The following is a 17,721-nucleotide window of genomic DNA, read 5'->3' as shown; positions in this document are numbered from 1 at the left end:
TGGATCTCCTCCCTAATCTATAGGTCCAACCTGGCAACCCTTCCCTTAGGCCTTATGCTCAAATTCACAGAGAACGCCTGACGTGACAGGCTTTGCAGAAGAGGCATTTGAGCCTTAAAATACATGGGAATGACAAGGGCCAAAAGCAAGGTGCCCACCAAGGACTCAGTGAGGGTGGGTTCTGCCCAGGTCAGTGGGAAGGGAAGCTCAGACCAGACGCCTTCAAGGATGATGTCCCTCTGAGCAACTATCTTGGAAACAAAATGGCAAGAAGAGAAGCCTGCATGACCTGTCTGAGTTCTCAAACCCATAGCCCATTGTGACATCATTGGCCAGGGTTGGATATAAGAAGGGAGGCTCTGCCAGCAACATTTCCCTCAGCCCTGGCCTCCATCACCTCCTAGGCCAACAGCAAAGCCAAGGGCCATGCTCCTGTTATCAATTCTGCTGCTCACATCCCAAGCCAAAGGCGTACATGTCGGTATGTGGACTCCTCTCCCAGTGGCCAGAGCAGCTCTCCCAGGTGGGACTGGGCATGACAGTGGCTCTGCTCACATCATTTTCATCCAGTCAGTGGTGAGCGTTAAGGGCTAAGGAAGAGATGTGGCTGTTGAGCTCACTTATTAGCTAATTCGTCACTAAGAGGCTGGCCCACAAGTTCACAAGAGCAGTAATGTCAGGTTTTCCCACATTCCCTCCTCAAAAATACTTCTCTTTCTTCTCCTCTCTTCCCCAGCCCAAAGTTCAACCTGTCCGACCTTAAGTTTCCATTTTGAAATCCTAAACTTTATCTCTGAATGAGTAATGGAGTGACTAGAAGCAAGTGCCTAGAATGAGCTGAGCATTAGACCTCCAAATCAGGGACAGACGAGCATGGGGGTCAGGAGCATGGCAGAGCTCCGGGGATCTGCAGATGCAGAGCAGAAGCCTGGCTGGGCACCTTCACCTGTGTGCACGCAGGTGGAAGACCAGGGTCTTCCGTTCTCAACGGGCAGCTCCTCACGGTTCCTTGATGTGTTCTCTCTCTAAGGGGTGACTGAGGTTGGAGGGAAGCTGGGTTACTTAGCTGCTCTCATGGGTCAGATAATTCCCCACATTTAATTTCCATACCACCACAGTGGGGCCTCCACTCTCAGCTCCACGCATGTATGAGGAACTCTGAGCCTTATGAAGGTTGAAGATTTGTCCCAAATCACACAGCAGGGAAGTGGAAAAGTTGGGATTTTGCACCCCTCTGACTCTAGGGCCTGCATTTCCCTCTCCACACACTACCCCATGAAAAGAACAGAGCCTATTCACACGGCCTTCCTCATTCTGGCCTGGGCGATGGCTGAAATATGAGTGAGTCGGGGATGATGCATGGTGTGGGGACAGAATCAGCAGCCCCTCTCCAGTGCTTACAATTGCTGCAAATTCTCACCCATTTCAGCTTTGCCTCCATCATCGCTCAGGGGTTTTGTGCTCTAGTATTAACTGACAAGTCCACACGATTCTACACTGGTGATACCAGTTTTCTCAGGACAAAGAGAAAGGGCTCCTCCAGCCCCATGGAGCCTTTGGTGCAAGATGATATGAGAAATTCTGACAGCTAACGTGGCTTGAGGATTTACTCTGGGCCAAGCCCTGTGTTGGGCACTTCAAAGCCCACTACCTCATTTAATCTGTAAAACATCCATTTTTATAGGGTAGATCCATTTTAGGAATGAAGAAAGGGAGGGTAAGCAAGGAAAAGTGGTTTTCCCCAATGCTTACTGAAATCATTCAGTCAGTAAGCAACAGAGCCAGGATTCGGATTTGGGCTGTGGGACCCCAGAGCCCACCCTCTTAGCAAATGCCATATCCTGCTTCCCAGTGATGTCTGTCACACGACTGGTACGCATAGCAGTCATCCATCATTTGATCAAGCTTCAAGCTCATAGCATCATGACACGTTTCCTCCCACATGCATCAGGCCAGCTTGTTAACATGATTGAAACCATACGCTCATATATAATTTTTTATCCTGACTTTTCCCCCTCAACATTGTATCATAAACATTTGGCTCACATCATTAAAAGCTCCCCATCAGCATAATTTTTATGGCTGAATAGATGTGCCCTCCTTTAGTCATAACATGGAGGATGCCTTCAATTTGTTGCTATTCTAGAGTTCACCGTAGTGAAGATCTTTCAACTCTGCATTCCAGATTCTGCCCTTAGTATAAGTTCCCCGGAGTGGAACCACTGAGTCAGAGGATTGCTCGTCACTGTTCAGTGTCCCCTCCATGCCAGCTGTGATGCTGTCATTCCACTATCCACAAGGCAGGCATGTCTCCTTCCCCCAGATGTGGCTTACTTTCTGATATCATAGTCAGGCAAAAAGGGATGAATAACGTCCGACTCTACGCAATGATAAAGTGATGAACAAACATAATGTCGAGTAGGAGATAAAGAGGAACGAGGACAGGAGGGGCTGCAGAGACCTTTCCAAAGAAGTGATTCTTGAGCAAAGGTCTGAACAAAGTGAGCCATGCAGCCATCTCCGAGAATATTCCAGACAGAGAGGGGCACTGAGTAGTGCTAAAGCACCTACCCTGAAGTCAGATTGCCTAGGTTCAAATCTTGGTCTGGCCATGACTAGCTGTGTGACCTTGGACAAATTACTTAAACTCTCTGTCCCTTAGCTGTCTTAACTGTAAGTGGGGATGATAATAATAGTACCTACCTCATAGCATTATTATGAAAATTAAGTAAATTGGTCTTTGTAGAGTGTTTGTAACAATGCATTGACACATAGTAAGTAAGCACTGTGTTTGATAAATGAAAGAGGAAGTGCAGATCCAAAGTTCTGAAAAAAGCCTTTATAGATTACTGATAGCTGAAGGCCTTTGATGCAAATTGCTAAATTTTCACTCTAGTTGTTTTTTGTTTTTTTTTAAGCAAAACATGACCATTACTGGGTCACTTCCAACCCACACTACAAAATCCTCAAAACCTTTATTGAGTGAAAAGTTGGAAAAGTGGCATCAAGAAAGAGACAAGAGGAGATCTTAGGCTTCTTAGAGTGAAACGCATTCCTTGTTCAGAACACAAGGTGACATTCAAGTTGACTAATATAAATGGAGTGTCTCCTCCTCCTGGGGGCAAGGCACTGGACCTGTACTCTGTGCAGAGGTGAATTTCTCTTCTCGGCACTAGCAGCCACAGCTTTTGCTCTCAGCTTCTCAGGGCATGGAGCTGCTCTGTCTGGAACAGAATGTTCTAACCTACAATGGCTCAGGCTCAGGGCTTGCAGGAGGTCCACGCCCTTTCTGGGCCACCTTTCTGGTTTCCTGCATGTGTGTTTCCTATGGCTGCTGTAACAAACCACCACAAACTTAAATAACACCCATTTCTTAAAGTTCTGCAGGATAAAAATCTGCACAGGTCTCACTGGGCAAAGGTCAAGCTGTCAGCAGTTCTTTTTTCCTAATCTGAGGCTTTAGGGGAGAATCTTTTGCCTTGCCTTTTCTAGCTTCTACAGGTCATCTGTATTGCCTGGCTGGTAGCCCCTCCATCTTCAAAGCCAGCAGCATGCATCTCTGCATGCCTTTCTTCCATAGTCATATTTCTTTCCTGCTTCCTTCCACCATGTTAAGGACCCTTATAAATACGCTGGGCCCATTCACATTATCTAGAATAATTTCCCTATTTTAAGGTCAGCTGATTAGCAACTTTAATTCCATCTCCCAAGTCTCCCTTTCCCTGAAAGGTAACATAGTCATAAGTTTCAGGGCACAGTCCATTAGGACATGGACATCTACTGCTGGTGGGGGCACTATTCTGCCTAGCACTCTAGAGACGGCTCTGGACAAGAATTTTCCTCTGATTTCTCTTAGACTAGAGAAGAAACAAGCTCAGTGAAGTGACTTGTCTGAGATCACAATGCTGGAAGGAGGACAGAGCCAACGCTTCTGACCCATGTCCCAAACTCTATGCAACAATATAAAGCATCTGTTGTCTTACTAGTATTCCTAGAGGTGCTTCACTGGGTCAGCCTCAGTTTCCTCATCTCTAGAATAGGTATAATGATAACTACTTATAAGCATCCATGGATATTGACGAAGTGTTGCATCTTTTTCTGTTTTTTTCTCTTTCATTCTACCAGAATGTGGTAAAAGACCAATTTTTGAGGGAGGAGCTCAGTATTCCAGAATCATAGGGGGGATGGAGGCTGAGGTGGGTGAATTCCCATGGCAGGTGAGTATTCAGGCAAGAAATGAACATTTCTGTGGCGGCTCAATCATCAACAAGTGGTGGATTGTCACTGCTGCTCACTGCTTTATTTCTGAAGAGCTACTGTAAGTATCAAAAGCCCATCCCTGCTGCTTCTGACAGTGTTCATCACCAGGGCACCCCCACACTCAGCAAAACTTGATTGCTAAGGGAAATCCTAGACCTGGTCAGTCCTGAGTCAGACAGGAATACTACCACCCAACCCTTCCAGCCCTAGGGAGGAGGAGGTAGTGAACCTGAAGGTGGCATCTGCTGTGCCCTCCTCATTTTCACCTAAGACCAGTAAGTATGGTTCCCCTGAGGTCACACACTGTCCTCTTCAGGAACATTTGTGGTTTGGTGGAGCCAAAGGGTTGGTCCCTCCACCTTTTCTTGGACATGTAAGTCCTTCTAGGAGGAAATTCTGCTAATTCTGAAAGTCTGGGATCTTGGGCTCTCTGACATCCTGTTTACCTGATCCTTGGAGAGTTTTTTTTTGCACTCCTGGAGACTGGTTGTAAATCTAGCATTTACTGGTTACTAATCATGAATCAGTTATCTGCTAAGAAATTACCTGCATTAACTTATTCATTCAGATATCAACCCTGAGAAACCCCATTTTAATTCATTCAACAACCCTCCGAGGCAGGTAGAATGAAAAACCCTATAGAGAGGGAAACAGGCCCAATAAGGCTGGGTGACTCACCCATGGTGCACACATAGTAAACGGAAATAGGATTTAAATCCTGGCTCCAGTGCTTATGCTTTCTGCTATACCCGCTACACTACCTCAAGAAAGTTTGAAGATACATAGAAAGGCTGACTTTTAAAAGTTAATAAAAAAGAGAGGAAAGTTTCACCATGGCATAACCACGGAAACTTGTTGCATATGCTTCCATGATATACTTAAGATTGACTATTGGGAAGTTTCTGGCCATTCTGCCTGGAGGGAACACCTAAATTATTATTAAAGATTCTTTCTGCTTAATCAGTGGTAGGTCTAGATTAAATTCTGTGCCTGGGTCTCTAAGTTGCTGGTAGACAAATCAATGTAATAACACCTTACCTATCTGAAGCAAATTTGATCTATGCCAAGTGGTCTCCTGTGTATTCTTTGGAGTCCCCAAAGCTAAGTACTTTCTCTGCAGCATTAGACAGGAGTATCTCATTCACATCTCTAGGACTGTGCTGGAGCAGCAATGTGGCTGTAGTCTGCCACCCCTGCTGTTTCACTTCCCTCTACCTTTTTCAAATTCTTACATCTTCTGAGTAATAGTCCCAGTAGCACAAGTCCTAAAGGCCCCTAGAACTATGTGGGATTTAGGGTTTTGGGGCAGAGTAAATTCTGTGTGCTTCATGACTCCTCTTCCCCTCCCACTTCCCCCTCTCTGGTTCTATGCCACCAGTCCAACGGACTTGAGTGTTGTCCTGGGAAGCAATGATTTAAGCAGCTCATCCCTGGAAATAAAGGGGATTACCAGCATAGTTCTTCACAAGGACTTTCAAAGACCCAACATGGACAACGATATTGCCTTGCTGCTGTTGGACTCACCCATCACGTTCAGCGGGCTGAAAGAGCCCATCTGCATGCCCAGAAAGCCCAGCCCCTCTGTGTGGCACAAATGCTGGGTGGCAGGATGGGGTCAGACCAACAGTGGTACGTGACTGCTCAGCATCTTCTGAGAGCTGCTGGGGGAGGAGACACATCACGGGTATCTGAGGATGGGCCAGTAAATCTAAAGATGTGGGCAGGAGCATGAAAGGAGAGGGGGTTAAGGAGGAGGAAGGAGAAAAAGACTTGCATTGGAGCAAATCCCTGCATACCTGAGGCTCACAGAGGCCAAATCTCAGCCCCTTCCCGGTGCCAAGGAAGCATCTCCTCAAGGCCCCAAGTTGAGATGCCAGGTCCAAGCCAGTCGCTGGGTGTAGTCATATTTAGCCAGCACAGAGCAGTCTTGTTTGTTTGTTTAACTGAGTTTAAATTTTCCAGTTTGCCAGGGGCCCCCATAGTCTTTATTCTCTTGCATCTCCCTTGATTCACACATTGATGTTTCCCACCTGGTTCCTACAGGCATTCAAGATGCCTGTCCCAGCCTAGACTTTTGATGGTCCTGGAGTGTTGCCCAGCCATTCTTAGAAATGAATGTGTTGTTACTTGTTGTTACATTGTTACTTGGCCAAGATAGGAGGAGCTGTACTAGGGCAAAAAGGGATTATGAAAGTCCCATTGGCCTATCCCCAAAGAAAATAGGTGGGGGGGGGGATGGGAATAGCACAGCACTGTCTCAGGCCTGAACAAGACTCTAGGTCCATGAGGAGCTTTGCAACCAGCTGTTTTCTGGGAGATGGCAGGTATTTCAGGAGTTTAGTAACTAGAGGACAACTAGAGTAACACTGTTTCTGGACTACTACTGGGAAGTTAGAAGTGAAGAGGAGGCAGATGGGTATCTATAAGATTAAAACTACTCAATAAGGAGAAGAATTTGGAAATCTGTGTGGCCGAGTAAATGAGATAGAAAGAAGTCCAGACAAATTCCTGGAAACTGGCAGTCCAGAAAGAGCCTTGGTAAAACCCCTATAAAGACTCTTAGGCAACCTACCCTTGCCTGGAGGACCTGAAAGCTTTTTCCCTGGGAGCACAAACCTACTTTCAGCAGCGCTGTGTTGGGGAAGTGTCATACTCAAATACTAAAAAGTAGCAGTAGGTATACATGCTAGAGAGGCAGGCTTGTGCTGAGAAATGATCAATAATCAGTTCCAAGAAGTCAAGTCTATTGGGCTGGTTGGAGTCAAGCAGGAAGCCAGCTTGGAAGCAGAAATATGATTTTGAGTAAGAGGAATAATTCAAGTAGGTGGGGAATTGTTTAGAAAATCCTGGGATGGTAGAATGACTGAATAGCATGGAATTATTGGAAGGAAATGGAGAGTGGAGGATATGAAGAAAGGTAGACAAGTGGCTGGTGGGACGCAGGGATGCACTGGGTGATCCAGTTGCATTATCAGCACTGGGACTGCTATCTAGTGACCTTTCTTATGTGCTTTCTCTGTGGGCTAGAAGACAAAACCTCTATGAAAACTGATCTGATGAAAGTGCCAATGACCATCATGGATTGGGAGAAATGTTCAAAGGCATTTCCAAAACTTACCAAGAATATGCTGTGTGCTGGATATGAGAATGAGAGTTTTGATGCTTGCCAGGTAACTAAGGGGTATCCCCACCCTCACCCTGTAGGCTCTTATCACCTCAGAGCTACCAATGCAAGGGTATCTTCTCTTCACTGAGAATAGACAGTAAGAGTCTGGAAAATGTGTGGGATTCAGGGCTCTGCCATGGGAATGGGGACATGAATTGGAGAGTACTCACTGTCAGGTCCTTGGAATGTCAGTGCATGCCCATGAGTCAGTATGTAGCAACCCTGCATAAATATTTCTACTCTTCTCTAGATATACTACATAAATAGGGCTCCAAGGCTTTTCCATTTCTTGGACTTCTTAAAAAACAAAAAGCCAAGTAGGATTTGAGATTCATACAAGGAATCATTTTATTTTATTAATTTACTGTTAAGCACATTAAGCCCTGAGTAATCCAGTCATGAATGAGACATAGTCTCTCACCTAAAGGAGTCCACAATGTCCTAGGCAGGCAGTTGAGTAAAGACTTATAATATTTTGGAAATACATGTGGAAACTAAAGACTGGTATCTTAGTTTTTAATAAAGTGAGCACAACAATTTAAAAAGAAATGCATTTTTGATTGATGCTAGAAAAAAATAGGAAAATAACCCCTCAGAAATTAGCTTCCTGTGGCTCTAAGGATAAATGATGGGTGTTGTCTTTAAAGCCTAAGAATGCTCTTTTCATCTTGGGAGATGCTCTTGTTCATCATCATCCTGATGAGTCCATTTAGTCCTACTCATCTGCTGGGCAATGGATCTGGTCATTGGTAGAGAACTATAAATGCAGATGTTAAATATTCTGTAGAGTAATGAAAAAGCTGTCTCATGGAAGGGGAGAGTATTTATCTACAGAATTGTCTATTCTTGTTTAATGTTAGGAGATGGTAGTTTTCCCTGGTAGGCTGTGAGATAGGATCTTGGAAGAGAGTTTTGGGATAAAGGTTGAGGGAATCAGGGAGAAGAAAATGCAGAAGGGTCTCTGAGATAAAAAAGAATGGACTCCTGTAGCAATGACGCTGTTTAGAAGGAGTCTCTCATGTGGTGAATATTGTGAGGACCAAAAAGAGAGATAATATCAAATGTTACATTAATCTTGTGTTTTCTTCACATTCTGGACAATTTAAAACATTAAAACATTACAAAACAAAAAAGAGAATTGGGAGTTCTGGCTCTAGACAGGATGGAGAAAGCATAGATCCCCCAATCCCTCCCACTAAGTACAGCTAAAGGTACTGGACATTACATTGTAAAACAAAAATAAAGGCTCTGAAAGGTAAAGATGGACTGACTGAATATCCCAGTGCTTAAGGGAGGACCCAGCAGTGAGTTCTTTGGGTTTTCTTTTTGCCTCTTATATATCCCAGACTGGATGCTGGACAAGCCTGCAATCCAGAATGCCAAGGAGCACAGACGAAAACTAACAAAACAAGAAATACTTTCCTCTCTTTGGACTAGGAAAGGAGCAACCTAGGAAGGCAGAAACTTTTTTACAATAAACATTAAACATTGTATTCGAACAAAACAACAGGAAAAACATTGATGGCCCCCTACCCCATCAACCAAGGTCAAGAGGACAATCTCAACTTCCTTCCACTGCCTACCGTAGTGGTTACAGAAGAAGCTATGTGGAGAATCAGTACTTTAACTACCATCTAGTAGTAACCAGTCATCCTCTGCCCCCCTTGATGTCAGTGGAGACCATGGGCTTCCACCCCACTCAGGTATGCCACCCAGGTATAACTGAGCACTCCTGCTCCTCCCCTGGGTGTCATCACTGACCTGAGTGGGGAATCGGGGCTTCCACCCCAATCCAATGATAAAGAGTTGCTATCCTCCACCCCTCACTCCAATTTCAAAGAAATCTGTTAAAATTGAAGATTTAAATAAGAACCCGTCTTGTAACCTAATACTCAAAGCAATACTCCAGGCAGGATCTGTCATAGCTGGAATAGAGAGTTGGATTTAATTTACCGATAAACATAGGATAAGGAAATAAGGAAAAATAAAGCCAAAAATCAGAGTAATGAATCTTATTTTTTTAATTGAGAACCATTAATTCCTACAATAAGTTCAATTATAACTTAACTCAATGGGCACCTGGGTGGCTCAGTCCGTTAAGCATCTGCCTTCAGCTCAGGTCATGATCTCAGGGTCCTGGGATGGAGCCCTGCAATGTGGTCCCTGCTCAGCAGGGAGTCTGCTTCTCCCTCTCCCTCTGCCCCTCCCCCCTGCTCATGCTCTCTCTCTCTCTCAAATAGATAAATAAAATCTTTAAAAAACAACAACTCAAAATGTATCATGAACTTCAATGTAAAACTTTAAAAACTTTTAGTAAAAAACACAGGAAATCCTTGAGACATAGAAAAACGTCAAAGACAAAATTCATAAAAGAAATTATTGATAAAATGGACCTCAACAAAATTAAACACTTTTGCCCTGTGAAAGACCCTATTAAGAGTGTTACCAAATCCAAGCTCAGCTGCCTAGTCACTTGAAAGGCCATTACTCAAGAGATGAGTTTTTGATTGGAAAGAAATTTGAGCTTTATTCAGGAGGCCAACAACCCAGGGAGAAGATGGACTCTTGACCAAAATCCAACTCTGAGGTTTCTGCCTGGCCCAGGGGTTTTTAAAGGGGTTTAGAAAGTGCAGTGGCAGCCATGTTTCTTGATTACATGCAGACTTGATGATGCCAGCTATAAACCTTACTCCAGTGCAAGGGGATTTGGTACTGGGAGTATTCTGTTCTTTCTGCAAAGGAGGCAGGGTCTACAGATGCACAAAGGGAGGACAGTAAAATCTTTTGTGTGACCTAAAAAAAAAAAAAAACCTAAACAAAATAACCATTTTGCTAAAAAATTTGTTAGCTAATCAGAAAGCCGAGGAGGTTTCAGACAGACATGCTGGCTTCTGTGGCCTGGGAAAGTTCTGGTCCTCCTCTCCTCAAGGACCATGCTCTGCAAATCTCAAAGAAAGTAAATTCATTCTGTTACAGATCAAGACTTAGGTCAGCAAGCAAGGAGTGTGTTAACTTGAAGCAAGTCAATCCTTAAAACTGGTCGGAGTGTTGTTGCAAATGGATGCAAATGAAGCTACAGATTGGGAGATGATATCCAACAAAGGAATTACCTAGAATGTATAGAGAACTCTCAAACTCAACAGCAGAAAAAACTAACCATTAGAAAATGAGCAAAAGACATGGACAGACAATTCACTAAACAAGATATACAGATAGCAAATAAGAACATGAAAAGGAGTTCGACATCATTAGCCATTAAGCAAACACAAAAGTCCATACTTCTCCATGGCTAAAAAAAAAACTCCACACTTCTCCATGGCTAAAAAAAAAAAAAAAAAAAAAAGATAGTGACACCACCAAATGCTGACAAAAATGCATAGGAACTGGAGCACTCATGCATTGCTGGTGGGAATTTAAAATAGTCCAACCACTCTGGAAAACATTTTGGCAGTTTCTTAAAAAACGGAATGCATTCCTGCCATACAACCCAGCAAATGCCACTCCTAGGCACTTAATCAAGATAAATGAAGGCTTGCGTCCACATTAAAACCTGTCCAGGAGTGTTTCTAGCATTCATAATAGCCAAAAATTGAAAACAAACATCTTTAAAGGTGTGGATGGTTAAACTATGGTACATCAATGCCATGCAGTACCACTCAGCTGTGACAAAAACAAACTATTGATACATGCAACAATGTGGATGGATCTTCTGAGACTTACACTGTGTGAAACAGGCCCATCCCCAGAGGTCCCTGTGGAAGCAGCACAAAAAGGGCAACATGAGGGATCCGTGTATCAATGCCAACATCCTGGTTGTGCTATTGTACTATACTTTTGCAAAATGTTATTATTGGAGGAAACATGGGATCTCTTTGCATTACTTCTTTCAACTGCATTATAACATTATAACATACACTTCTTACAACTGCATTATACAACTACAACATTATAGTAACAGCATTATACAAGTACAGTTATGTCAAAATTAAATAATGAAGAGAAGACAAAGCTTCCCAATAATAGCAGTTACAGAAAGATCTCAGATCCTAACCATACCACGGACTCAGGGAGCAACCATTTCATACTGGAGCAGGAGGCAAAGAGCTCCAATATCAATAGAAAAGGGGAAACAACATTTAGTAGGTGAGATTGGAAAGAGAGGGCAGTTGAGAATGTGGGAAAAATCACCAAGGCTTGAAACAGCATCATGTGCTCAGGGAATTTCCAGTTTTTCAGAAGCCAGAAGTAATAAGAGACAGGCCTGGAGAGGTGGACAGAGCAAGATCACCCAGGGAGGTGTGTGCCAGGCATGGCAGACTTCCTGTCATCCTAGGCTGCCACTCCCACTGCTCACCCAAGAATATAAGAATCAGTCCCCACGGGCACTCCCACAGGACCGTTTCAATCTCTTTGATTTGACACCATCCCACATTCAAATGGCCAAAGCCAACTACGGCAAAATTCAAAACAATCAAGTGTCATCTTTGATGACATTTTCTGTACCCTTGCTTCAGTGCCTGAATCTACCATCTAGAGTCTAAGAGTTTTGCTTTAATATCTCTCCCATCAAAGTGTACTTTAGTGAAAGCTTCTATCTATTACTTAAGGATATCATAAATGATGTGCAGTTATCATTTTAGGCCTTGTTTTTAACATTGTGAAGTGAAAAGCTTTGCTCTCTGTTTAGACAGCTTTCTATTGTTAACAGTAAGTTGACAGTGATGCAGTCAAGGAAATTTTTTCTGAAATTATACAACGTTATCATCACTTTAAAACAGATAAACTAGGCAGACAGTCCCCTAGGGTTAAAAATAATTGCCTTTAAAAATAAAATCATACTTTTAAATTTAGCAAACTTTTAAAAACCATGTCATCACATAATTCAGGAAAATGATAATTTTATAATGAAAAAATTAAAACATGTTCAAAATAATAGCAATAAGATGATGCTATACTTAAAATACAAATTAAAATTCAATGTTAACAAAGGAAAACAACTGGATTTTTAACTTACTTTTCCCAACACTTTTCCTCTTTGTAACACCCTTACCAAGGTTATACTATGAAAAATAAGAAGTTCAATTAAAAAATAATTTTTAAATGACACCGTCAAACAAAATATAAAATCAAACATATCCCTGGCTAGTAATGCAATACTTTGGTGGAGGACTATCAACTTTTCAGAGCAACAGTCATCACAATGAGCTGACTGTTTTCTTACCTGTCTTCTCAGCTCCAGCAGAAATGTTTCCTTATTCGTGTGTCAAGTCCCACTGCCTAGCACAGTGCTTGGCACATGAAAAATGCTCAACAGATGTTCTTCAAATAGATGAACCTTCCAAGGAAGCCAGCAACTATCTGTCCATAAAGTAGCCCTAGGGGAGAGGACACCTGAGAGAAGTCCTCAAGGAGGTTAAGAGTCTGCAGGTTAAAAACTGGCATCCGGCCAGGCTGCTGGGAAGTCTGGAATGGGACTGCAAAGTTGACTTGATTTAGACCTGAGCTGCTGGATTTGTTTGTTTGTTTGTTTGTTTGTTTGTTTGTTTAACGACTTTATTTTTTAGAGCAGCTTTAGGTTCACAGAAAAATTGAGAGGGAGATGTTGGGATTTCCCATTTATCCCTGTTCCCACATGCCTAACCTCTTGCACTGTCAACATCCCCCACCAAAGGGTTATATTTATTACAACTTATGGACCTATGCTGACACATCACTATCACCCAGAGTTCGTAGTTTACTTTAGGGTTCATTTATGGTGTTGTGCATCCTATAAGTTAGGACAAAAGTATAATTACACATAGCCATCATTATAGAATTATACAGAGTAGTTTCACTGCCCTGTGTTATCTTGAGCTCATCACCCCTGACGCTTTCACAGAGGTCTTATTTCACTCCATAGAATCTTAGACTTTGAGAATCACAGACTTTTTATTTTTATTTAATTTTTTTAAATTTTATTTTTAAGTAATCCCTACACCCAACATGGGGGTCAAAGTTACAGCCCCGAGATCAAGAATCACGTGCTCTCCCGACTGAGCCAGCCGGGCTCCCCTAGAATCACAGACTTTTTTAGAGCTGGGAAGAAATACAGAGAAATATTTAATCAAGACTGCTTCACAGATGAGAAATCATGGTTAATTTAATCATCAATCATTCCCTTCACTATCTGAATGGATCCAAAGCAATGTAATAACTTCATAGCTCTTTTACACATATTCAGTAATTTCATTTTCTCCACTACTGTGTACGATGGGCTGGGCAGCTCTCACTCTCCCTATTTAACAGATGAGAAAACAAAGATTAGAATTTAAGCGATTTGCCTGAAGTCCAGGTGGTAGTGGGGCCAGACTGGAAGCCGAGTCATCTGCTTCTACCCCAAAACAGACGGGAGTGATCACATGGTACAATTATCTCATAGAGGTGAACTTGAGAGGCTCTCGTGGTCAGTATGTTTCAACTCAGACAGATCGTTGGCTATCAGACTTCATCCTTGGAAGAAAGTCCCCCTTAGTCAGGCTGTCATCAGCCTCAGGTCCTTAACTGTCTGAGGCCAGACCCTCCTTTGAGGTAATGTTTGTTTTTTCTTTCCAACAGGAAGAAAAAAAATTAGGTTTATGCATGAAAGGACATGTATTTACAGATGTCTTTTTTGGTCCCAGCAGTCTGTGAGGAGAATCTCTATTTCCTAAATATACAAGCAATGTTTGTAATACATAAGGGTAAAATAAGAATATTAATACATTTCTAGGGCATTTACTACATAGCATTTACCCTGGGCTGAGTGATTTATAGATTCTTAAAATTTCATTTGCCAACCGTCTTGGGAAGTACTTGGTATTATTTCCATTTGAACTATGTGGAAACTGAAGCTTAGAAGAGTTACTTGCCCAGGGACAGTTCTCTCACTGTTATATAAGAAAATAACAAATAATCAAGGCAACAGATTAATAAGATTTTTAATAACATTCATCCCTTCATAAAATGAAGAAAGCTATACAAACAGAATTTATGGAAGGAGTTATTGTAGTAGAATTGATTTGGTTCTTGCCCAATGACTGAAACAAAACTAGCACAAAGAAAAACACCCACAGAAACCAGACAAGTGTTAGAGGCAACATTTTATACTGGAAAGGACAATTTTGGTTTTGGCCCACATTTACTGGGTGTCCTTGAGCCGCGACCTCGTTGTAATTCTCCTCTGTATATCCCTCTGCTTGGCAATGCATCCCTCGGCCAACCCAAACTCCATTTGAACACGTTTATTCATTGTTTTTCCCTACGCTTTATCTCTGTTATCCACACCCTATGGCCTTGGAACTAGTCCTCATCATTTATATCCAAAGTCATCCCTGGTTCAGATCTTCATCATTTTCATGTCCTCATCTTAGTCCCTCTACTTCCTGTCTGATTCCCCTCCAGTCAGTCCCCCCCCCCACACACTCTTCCTGTCAAATTCCTATTCACCCTTCAAACTAAATGCTTTGAAGTCTACCCTGACAGACCCTTCCCTCAACAGAATCAGTTTATTCCTCACTTTGTATTCCTCCTTTATTGTGTTCATACCTCTGTCCCATCAAACACAGTTGACCCTTTTTGTTTACTTTTTTATCTCTTCCACTAGAACATAAAGTCTTCTATCCCAAAGGCGTGACAATTAGTTTTTCCTCAGTGAAGACTTGTTAAATGGGAGTGATCAAATCTCTTTGACCTTCAATTTTAGAATTATAAAATGGGAATCAAAGTACTGAGATGTGAGGTAGTGTGATTGATGAGAAACAGAAGTCCAGGGGCTAGCACTGTGCTTCACAGATCATGTCCAGGAAATGTTAATCCTCCTCCTGTTAGAGCCCGTTACAAGATTCCATTCGTTCTAGCCAACTGTTTATGATCTTGGAAAGGAGGCTACCTCTCCATTGCAGAAAGGCCTCCTGAATGATTGTAGCCACTCAGCAACTTCCATGAAAGGCAAGTAGCAAGGTGGAAAGAATGTGTGCTTTGGAATCAGGAAGTCCTGGTTCCAGCTCTGGATTGACTACTGTTTAAACCTGATCAAGCTTTTAAAGCCTCCTTAAACCTCATTATGCATGTTTTAAAATGGGTAGAAGGAAACCTTATGTATGTGTGGTACATGACAGGGACTTGGTATATATATTTATATTTATATAATCGTGTGAGTCAGAGGTGCATGTGATTCCACCCCAGATGCGTCATGCATTCAGAAAAGCTTTAGCTCACTGTGTCCTGCAGACACCCACACCAAAGAATTAAAAAGAAATATCATTCTTCATGGCTCTGGAAGAATACAAAAGGAGACTCAATGCATAGCCACAACTCTAAAAATATTTCTCATATTCTGCTTTCATTCTTTCTTTTATAGCCCTTTCCAGAGCTTCGGATTTGGTAAGGCCCTCAAAACTATCTTCCACTCCTCTTGGTCTATGCAGCATTTACTTCATCCTCTAACTCCCCTCTCGCTGTGCTACATGTAGTGATTTTCTCACCAATTCTCTCTCTCTCCTCCCTCTTTAGTTTTGTCCTCTCCACTGTCTACAAGTCCCAGAGCCAAACTGATAGCAGCACGCTGCTCCTGTGGACCCAGGAGAGGGGTGGGCACTGGTCAGCAATGACAACATCTCCTTTGGCAGCCTGGAGCAAGGGAGATCAGTGCATTGTCTCAGTTAGTGAGCTATGCTTTACCTCAACTGAACAGTCTAGAATGGGACTCACTATTGAAATGTGTTCTCTGCCCACAGGGTGACAGTGGGGGGCCTCTGGTCTGCAACACAGAATCTGACAAGACCTGGTACCAGGTGGGCATCATCAGCTGGGGCAAGAGCTGTGGACAGAAGAACATGCCAGGAATATACACCTTGTTAGAAAATTACAACCTCTGGATTAAGAAGGTGACTGAGGTAGAGGGAAGGCCCTTTAATGCTGAGCAAATGAGAGCTCCTCCCAATAAGAAACAAATGAGGTCCCATGCAGCAGATTTTCCAGAGCCAGGAAGCCCCAGATTCTGGATCCTGATTTCGCTTCTGTCCTACATGCTCTTCTGGGCCATTTTTTACTGATAATAAAGCAGATGCTATTCCTTAACCAATGAAGGTATGTGAAAATGTATTATCAGCAGACTGACTGGCTACAGATTAGATCTAAGGGCTAGGAACTGAAGGTAACAATAGAAAGTAGGATCAGAGAGGCAGGCTGGAGCCCTGGCTTGGGGGCTAGGCCTTGGGTCCCTCCGTTAGTCAGGACTCTTTCCATTGCAAGTGAGTTATCTATCTCAAACCATCTAAAGACGAAAACGGTTATTTACACTATGTAGATGTACATAACAGAAAAACACCAGGAGGGGTATTTGGCTTCAGGCATGGCTGAATCTAGGGACCCAACAAATGTTGACAGAGACTATTTTTCTTTATAGCTACCACCCTCAAAAAGGGCTTCCAAGTGGTGGCCACAATGACTACCAGTACCTCCAGTTTGCATTCTACCACTTTAATAGCCCCAGGAAAAAGAGAGAACCTTGTTCCTGATAATTCCAGCAGAAGTCTGTGGTCTAATTCTTGTTACTCATAAGCCCACAGCCCATTGCTGCTCCAGTCACTGTGGTTAACAGTGGTATTCTTCTAGGTGAGGCTCAAATTAGAAGTCCACTCCAGGAGCCAGCAAAGGGCCAGCCATTCAGAACTATGTGCACAGATAGTGGGTGTAGGTGGTGCCCCACACAGAAATAAAAGAGCTGTGAACAGGAAAAGGGGACTGTGTACTGAAGATGTCCTTTTTTTTTTATTTTTTAAGATTTTATTTATTTATTCGACAGAGATAGAGACAGCCAGTTAGAGAGGGAACACAAGCAGGGGGAGTGGGAGAGGAAGAAGTAGGCTCATAGCAGAGGAGCCTGATGTGGGGCTCGATCCCATAACGCCGGGATCACGCCCTGAGCCGAAGGCAGACGTTTAACCGCTGTGCCACCCAGGCGCCCCTGAAGATGTCCTTTGATGGTGGACATTCTGGCTGGATGGCCTCCAAGGTAGCCAAATCCCAGGCTCCCAGGAGCTTCTGAAGAAAGTTTGTCCAGGAATTGCTACTTCAGGACCACCGGCAGAGCAAGGCTATAGTGGGTGAAAAGAGAACTAGGGTGTTTTGTCTTACAATCTCTTTCTGAAGAAGTATCAGCCATGCTGTAAGTCATGGGAAAAGTCCCAGCTTCCATTTAAAGTTTTTCATTTCCTAAATTGCCACTGCATCTTTAGTGTGGCCCAGGAAAACCAATGGAGACTGAAGCCAGAGAA

General features: G+C 43.0%; 1 protein-coding gene across 2 annotated transcripts; it reads left to right on the top strand.

Annotated features, from left to right (window-relative positions):
- The first annotated feature begins 426 nt into the window (after positions 1-426).
- On the top strand, positions 427-16,497 carry PRSS55 (serine protease 55). Of its 2 annotated transcripts, none has more exons than XM_087866360.1 (5): positions 427-481; positions 4,126-4,318; positions 5,639-5,889; positions 7,288-7,430; positions 16,180-16,497. In XM_087866360.1, the coding sequence occupies exons 1-5, from the start codon at positions 427-429 to the stop codon at positions 16,495-16,497; spliced, it is 960 nt and encodes a 319-aa protein (XP_087722486.1). The 2 variants fall into 2 exon arrangements, with proteins under 2 accessions (XP_087722486.1, XP_045655342.2); XM_045799386.2 differs by having other exon boundaries at positions 427-523.
- Positions 16,498-17,721: the final 1,224 nt, after the last annotated feature.

Source organism: Ursus americanus, chromosome 13 (assembly GCF_024610735.1).
Source record: "Ursus americanus isolate L20-20 chromosome 13, mUrsAme1.1.p, whole genome shotgun sequence".
Lineage (NCBI taxonomy): Eukaryota > Metazoa > Chordata > Mammalia > Carnivora > Ursidae > Ursus > Ursus americanus.
Note: the sequence above shows the minus strand (reverse complement) of the source record. Positions and strands in the feature narration are given on the sequence as shown.